Raw genomic sequence first — 8,617 nt, forward strand, 5'->3', positions numbered from 1 at the left:
GTTTCTAAGGGTAATGCTAAACCAATGTTTCAATTGCACAGCGGCCACTTGATAAGACATTTTCTTTGTTCGTTAAAAAGCATGGACAGATACAATGCATAACCCAACTGTTCACTACTTTTTACAACATATAAATGTTGAAAAAGAGTGTTTTGTTTTCAATCTGAGTATACAATTTTAAGGAGCATTTTATGAAATTTCATTCAAGAATATTTATAACAAGAGTCGAAGACATTATATAAACGTGTTTTGTTTTCTATTTTTAGTGGAAGTACACCATAGGAAGCTAACATTGCATTATTGTCCGTTTTTCAAGTTAATATTTCTCTTCTATTCATGAAATTACTATGTTAACATGTACTGACGTCAGGTAATGAAGTGATCCCGACCTTAATGACTACTGACAAAGGAATTTGTAAGATACCTTGGGAACAATTTGATTTAAATACCCCTTGCATGTGTAGCAATCAAACACTGTTTTCAATATAAATAGTAAGCTTAAAAACACACATGTAAATGATATGTAATGTTAAAATAGACGAATGACCGACTATGTTACAGGAAGTTCGATGTTGAAATACAAAATTGTCATTTAATGAAACAAATATATTTTATAAGCTATTGTATATAAGACAACAGGACATTAACAACATTATAAATAATTAATAGATTAAATCACCAGATACATTAAACTATACAAACTGTACATCAACATATGCAGATGAATAGGGTGGGGTCATTTTGCTTACATATGGTAATATTGATGAATAGATTAATAATCAACGAAAGACAACTCTAATTGATTATTTTCATATTAACCCTTAAAAAAATGTATAACCGATTCATTGGTAACTACTAAAACGTATCAGTTCGTGTCCATGTCATGATAATTGCCATTTCCAAATGAATTGTTCATGTACAAAACATATATATTCATCCTTTTTTCATGTACGTGGTGTGTACCCAACGACTGTAATTTGAATGCTCCATATATAGCATTACCATGATTACTTCCCTTAGATTTATTTCCGGCTGTGAATAGAAACATAAAAGAAACATATATAACTGCATATATTTGGTTCATTGTTAAATATGAAAAGCTCAGACATAACAATATTTTATCAAGTCATCAACTGCCCGCTTATCCAAATTAGATTGCAATACTTCACAATTATGAATTCAATATGAAATTTGTGTAATACTTAATACACAAATCTTACTATTTAATACTTAAGTATTTTAATAAACATATATTTATATTAGCCTGTTTTGACTTCCAGTGTTTTTTTTTAATCTTGCTTTTTTCCCGGCTATAATTTGTTAATTTCGTTCGGTGTCTTTTAAATCTAAAAAAAAGATTAAATTGCCTTACTTATACTCCGATTGACCTCTAGACTCATTCATACAAGATATAAATAAGTCTAAAAGTAAATGATGTCATTTAACAACCGATTATCACATTGAGAATATAACATAAATGAGCGGGAAAAATGAACGAATGTCTTGATCATCTTTAATATTATTCCAAATTTGTTTGTTTCTATATATAAGTAGTACTAAAAGCGTCAATACATTTTAGAATATATTTAAATGATACATACCTGATTTCTGCAATCTATCCTATGAGACCAAGAACAAATTGAAGGAAGAAAAGCATGACTGAAAAAAGAAAAAAAAATACAATGTAAAGTTATGATTTTCCCTATGTGGTTGTACTTCTACAATATTTGTTGGTTAGATATATGTGAATACAGTGACCACAAATCGTCACGTAAGAACCAACGGCACTTTGAGAGTAGACCCCGTCCCATTTTTTCCTAACATTATTCTCTAAAGTAACTATTTTAAAATATTTACCTATTTTCACTCATTCAAAGAGTTCGACTTGCTGATATTCATACGATAATTGCATATTTAGCTTTATTGAAACATTCGCTAATAATGACACTTCAACCAAGGAGTCGTGTACTTCAGTTGTTAACTGAATATAATGAATAAAGGTACCAAAGGGATATTCAAACTCATAAATAAACAAATTAACAATGACATGGCAATATTAACCCCAAAAAAACATATGTGTGATATGAGGTGCTCCGTAAGGGTAAGCGTTAACGGGAACCCGTCTAGTACACACATACAGCTTTTCCTGTAAACATATAATGTCTATTTAATCCTGAATGTCCGAGGGTCTGAATAATTGGCGCAGTTCCTTCATTCCTTTAATTGTTTAATTACTTTATTTTCCACCATTTCTCTTTTCTGTAAACCATATATTGAACTCCTGATAGGATAAATATTAAATATATACGTGTAATGAAACTTACTGATCAAATTAAAAATTCCTCCGAATCCACCACCGCCACCTCCGAAAAGACCTCCACCACCTCCTCCTCCTCTACGTCTTCCTCCTGTTCTTGCAATTATGGCAGGAGTAACTCTCACATTTCCTCCCCTTCGTCGTCCTCCACCTACAAAGTAGGGTACCGGGTAGTAATAAGGGTAATACAAGGAACCGCCCCCACGACTAGTAGGACGATAACCACCGCCTTTACCGTAACTGCCGTATCCACCTCCGCCGTATGATGCAGTACGTCCATACACACCTCTTCCATAACCTCCTCCGCCATAACTTCCTCCGCCATAACTTCTTCCTCCATAACTACCTGCTGATCTAACGCCGACAATGCATACTGCCGCCAGGGCAACACATACACACAATCGAATCTCTATTGTCATTGTCGTTTTATATCTACAAAATGAAGTAGATTGAATTACTAATTAATATGAACAGGTTTAAAGAAAATGTGTGAGAAATGTCTTATTTTCATTTTCTTTTTCAGCGATTAATAACATAAACAGAACCGATGTTTCCTCACTAGATGTGCATTTCGACAATCAATGTCTCTCCAGTGATGTTAAATCTTGAATAACATTTACTAAATATGAGATTGAAATGATTGGTAAGTAAAACATTTATTTTTTAATTTCATGATAATTAAAAACTTAAAGTGACGATTTGTCATTGCCATGTCATTACTACTCGGAACTAGTTCAGAGATAAATTTTTAAGCTTGTGAACGTGAACAGTTTGTACTTTAACAGCGAGATTTTTAATTTTTATGTTTCCATCGAGTATAAATCTGAACAGCGATTTTGACTGCATATAATACCATGTTTTTTCGATAAATATTTTTTTTATGTCTCGAATCTTGTAACAAAATTTTAGTAGAAAACAAAAACAAACATAGTCAAACTTGAAATCCTAATTTTCTATGACAAAAACTTGTTGTCTTATTAAGATATCAAAGGATACTTTGAAATCCTGTTTGCAACCGGATTGTTTTGGTCGTATATTAAAATAAACACCTCATGATCAATGGATTTGTTTTATTGTGTAATATAAGAAATGACCCTGGAATACAAATACAAATAATCAGTACAAAGAAAGATAACTCGATTAATTCTAGGATACAATACATCAAAAAAAAATACTCAAATATTTCCTACTGGACAACAATGGTTTTCCATGTTATCTACTTACAAATGTATTCACATAGAATGTTAGCCATAAGGAATATTGTTATTTTGACATAACATCGGCAACTGTAATCGTGTAAGAGAAAAATTTAAAACTCAATACAAATCAGGTATTGTCATATGAATAAAGTAAGAACTCGACATTTTGACTTCAATTACAAAATAAAGTTTGTTTTATGTCCGCGTTGTCAAACTGTAAATAACCTAAACTAGGTATTTGTTTTTCGAGCTCAACAAATGATAGAAACAATAATTATGACATTGGTTGCAATGTTTTACATTGATTTCCCAGTGCAATAAAAATCGATAATTTCAATTGTGAAATAAACGTGGTTATTTCACTCCTCTGGCGTCATACAACAATGGGCGTTGTCAATACGTCTATATCGTCGGATCAAAACAAATTGTGAACGCGTAGAAAACATATTTAATTTTAATTTGTTCAACATAAATTCCATCAAAAAAGTTTATTTTTCAATGTAATAAAAAGAATAACTAATCAAATAATTCAAATATCGAAAAATATTCAACTCGAACAAAACTGATAGTGAACTCATACGCTTCCCGCATTCATTAATTAATGTGTTGTTCGGCGGTCACTCGTTGAATATTTTTCTGTATTTGAACTGCGATTAATTGTTCTATAAGTTAGAGAGATGAAACTGTGCTAAATGGTAGTTGGGACACAGTAATCCATATACCCATCGTCACTCATATATATACGGATATCTATCTTAACAATCAATCAAATAACTTAAAATACGTGAACATGGAAAGGAACCATTTTTAGTATTTCCTTAGCCGCTAGAGACTTGTTCTGGTCTTTCATATTAACGGATGATATCCAATAGCTGATATATCTTTTTTTAATTAATTTAGACATCACTATCATTACTATGTTGTGTTATATAGGAAGATTAATTATATATTATATAAAACGTCACATCTTTTTGTTTTACTACAAAAACTTGTTTTATTATTAATATAAAATCCTGCAATGTTTGAGTTTCGAGTTCTCTTGATGAGAACTTTATATAGTTCAAACTTTTTTGAAGTAAATGCGTTATCTCTTTTTTTTTTACAATACATCGGCTACTGTAATCTTTTAATAAATAAATTTTGAAACTTAATACAAATAAGGTATTATTATATGACTAATGTTAGAACTCGAAATTTTGACTAAAATTGGTTTATGACAGCTGGGTCATATTTTAAATGATAGTCTAAAACTAGCTATTTGTTTTCCGAGCTCAAAATGTATAAGTAACAGTAATTATTAAATTTGTTGCAATGTTTAACATCGATTTCCTAGTGAAATTAAAACCGACAATTTCACTACGTTTATTTCACTCTTCTGACGTCGTACAACAACAGTCGTTGGCAATACGTCAATGACGTCGGACCAAAACAAATTGTTAATGCGGAGAAAAAATATATAGTTTCTTACATTTTTCAACTAATCATACAATTCAAATATTGAAAATATTCATGACCGTGACCGAACAGCACTGATAATTACTTATGAATTAATGTGTTCTTCGGCGGTCACTCGTTGAATATTGATCTCTACTTGAATTTGTGGATTAGTTATTCTATAGTCAACTTACAGAGATGGAGCTGTGGTAATTGGTAGTTGGCACACAGTAATCCAGACACCTATAGTCACTTATATATACAGATACCTATCTCAACAACCAATCACATTGCTTAAAGAACGTGAACATGGAACGGAACCATCTTTAGTATTTCCTTTGCCGCTAGAAAGTTAAACTTGACTTTCCTATTAACTATTAATATCCGATAGCTGACATATCTTTTTTATTAATTAATTGAGCCATCAATGTGTTGTGTTATATAGGAAGAGAAGTTATACATTTTACATCTGAATTAATATAACAGTTTAATGGAAAATATATAGTTCAAAACGATTCTATTTATGAACTAACATTCAATTTGCTCTTGAACGACACCGTGACATATTCTGTAAATATCTATATGTCTCATTTGGTAAAATGTACACCTGTCTCAAAGAGAAATTTCCTATCGACGACAGAAACTGAAAACATCTCTTGTATTTTCAAGTATGTATGTAAGTGTTTGCAGTTAGTTTCGGAGGTTTCGATGAAATATATTTGTCCTATTTCTTAATATTGAATCTACGATTATAGATACTTGTTTGATCACTGCATATTTTCTTCTAGTCATACAAATATACATTTATTTTTCATTATTCTTATTCAAATCATCTATACTGACTGACTTTATAAACGCAACACTCATTTAATAGATTTGTTTTACCAAATCATGTTTGATCCTCGTACAACTACTAGTCAAGCTCATCATACTTTTTTCTCTTACCAAACAATCAACACATGACTTACCTGTGGTTGATGGAACGACGGCAACTTCAGAAGGTGCAAACCAGAAATCAAAACCTGCCGAACAGTCTTGGTTGATCTTTCTCACAATCATTTTGGCGTTTGTTAAGGCATTCATTGCTTTTGACGTTGACATGTTTATTGGTAAGGGTAAAACCAGGGTTTCAGTGTATACCACCATATGTGAACATTGCAAATGACGTAGTCATTTTAACTTTCGACCATTATGTTTTTTATAAACATTGAAGTAATGAAAGAACATTCTCGTCATCAATTTGTTTACAAAAAATTGCACATTTGAAAATGGAAATTATAAAGAATAATCTATTGTTGCGTTCAAAAGTCGGTCAGTATATTATGTTTGTTTTGAATGTTTGGGGTTTTAAGTTACAGTTATTTGTCATTATTTTTTTGTAAGATTCATGAGTCTGTTCGGTGGACCTTTTTGTTCTGGATTTATAAACCTATTATTGTGTAAGTAATCGTTCGTATTCCTTTTTTATTATTGGTAAATTAGAATAACACTACACATTCCATGGTTCTGAAGCTTCTTTCTTGCTTGCCTTGATCAAAAACGCTTAAACTCAAACGTTTGAATGACAGGGATGTAGTATAAGTAGAAATATTAGGCGATGTTTGTTCAAATGAACGTAAAAAGAAAAGCTGCGTTCATTTTAGGTGAAATTTGCCTGAGGTAATTGCAACATTTAGTAAGTTACGGGAACGAACATGCAAATTCGTTGAATAGAACTTTTCGTAGAGTGTTTGCAATAATGCTTAATGAACTACGTATATATATAAATATAAATTTAAATATATTATCTGAGTATTTTTTTTATATCTAAATTCATAGAAATTGCGTAAGATAACTAAAAGTAAACCGATCATATCTTTATTTTATTTGTTGTGTACTAATTTTTTTTATAAGATTTTCCGGAAGGAGGTATAAATTTTCAACATATTACATCTAAAACAAGATAACGAAAGTTTGCGCGGGATTTTAAAGTATTGGCATACATTCATACTATGTGTCCAACGTCCTTTAAGCCAATCACACATAAAGAAAGTATTTCCAAAATATATATGTCAATGAAATGTACAATTGTCCTTAACATGTATAACCTTTCCGACATGTATAAACTTTATAACATTTATGACCTTTCTGAAGTTTATGACCTTTCTGAAGTTTATAACCTTTATGTCATAGTTACCCACACAATTTTCTCAAAGTACAAAACTAACTATGTTAGGTGTCTCTGAAAACATCTTACTTTAATTCCAAACGATAAATTTTTATTGACTTTCCTCTTTCATGAAGGCTGTACAGTGAACTACACGTATATTGTTCACATCCATATCATTTGGCCTCTGGCGGATGGTTACAAATCATAAAAAATGTACTTACATATATATCTTTATATATACATTTGTCATTTCACTACATTGCTTATAGTAATGTGAGACTTTCATAAATACTAAACCTGCATTTAAGTTTAGTCTTATACTTACACTGTTTTGAAATGCAAATTGAATCGTGATTTTGTAAATGAATATTTATATTTGCCTGTACACGTATACTTTTGTATAGCATTGATTCAAACTTCCACAAAGTACCTCCGGGTTAACAAGGGTTTATAAATATGATCACATTGGTCTTTTTTTACCAACTTTAAAAGTCTTGAACGTTAAAATGACATCAATTATTTATTCAGATTACCGTAACTATATAGCTGTCAACTAGCCTTTAAAACCAATGTACAGAAGACAATAACAATCAAAACCAAAGAGTAAACAAAGACTCACAAAATAATACTTAAGAAACAACACGAACTCCACAAAAACTGGGTGTAAGACACGATATTGGGCAGAACTAAAAGATACACTTATCTAAAGTTCTATTTAGTGTATGATATGTAAAGTTGGAACACCTTTTACTTGAATACTACCACAAAAACAACAATAAAGTAAAGGTCGCCCATTAAAGGGTTTATGAACTTTCATCAACAGTGGAATAACACGTTGGACTACCATTAACAACAAAAATGAAAAATTTAAATGTTTTCAAAATAAATACTCCGATTCATCCAAAAAAACATAACAGAGATTATTGCGTCAACTCCCAAAGATCACGGAGATCACAACTACAACGGTTAGACAGGCAAAGGTTTATAATAGATGCAATGGACAAATCCATTTAAAATATGCAGCATGAATAATCAACTAACAGGCTCTTGTCAGCTGGTCAGCAAGTAAATAAACACAATACATTGAAAGTTGTTACTCAAATTTATTATACCAATACATTGTGTTTTTTTTCCAAATGAATATAGTGTTTATATAATATGAGTTTATCTTATATCAATAGGTTGTTGGTCTTCCTCTGTTTTGCTATAATATTCGTCGGATGCTAGTGTTTTTTTAATAAAAAGGCGGACGAGTATAGCTTATATTGTGTTTTGATTTTCCTTGGTTAGAGAATAACCTGACAATGAATCGATACAATCAGCTGAAATCAATGACAGCAGTATATATATGTACTGAACATGTAGTTGAGTTTGTTGTTAAACACTGATGGCTTTTTAAATTTCGCATTATACAGTAAAACCTGTATAAACCGGTCAGCTACGGGACTATGAAAAAGGGCCGGTTTGGACAGTGAGCCGGTTTATTCAGGTTTCCGTTTTGACCGGAAGTTAATGACA

At 31.1% G+C, this 8,617-nt stretch overlaps 1 protein-coding gene across 1 annotated transcript; it reads right to left on the reverse strand.

The window, feature by feature from the left end:
- Positions 1-232: 232 nt before the first annotated feature.
- Positions 233-2,810, reverse strand: LOC139482060 (uncharacterized). The gene is made up of 3 exons (XM_071265706.1): positions 2,325-2,810; positions 1,602-1,659; positions 233-1,032 (listed from the first exon to the last, which is right to left on the reverse strand). Exons 1-2 carry the CDS (start codon positions 2,734-2,736, stop codon positions 1,616-1,618), a joined length of 456 nt encoding a protein of 151 aa, XP_071121807.1. The 5' UTR covers positions 2,737-2,810; the 3' UTR covers positions 233-1,032; positions 1,602-1,615.
- Between the last annotated feature and the right edge of the window lie 5,807 nt (positions 2,811-8,617).

The sequence above is a fragment of the Mytilus edulis genome, chromosome 7 (assembly GCF_963676685.1).
Source record: "Mytilus edulis chromosome 7, xbMytEdul2.2, whole genome shotgun sequence".
Classification (NCBI taxonomy): Eukaryota; Metazoa; Mollusca; class Bivalvia; order Mytilida; family Mytilidae; genus Mytilus; species Mytilus edulis.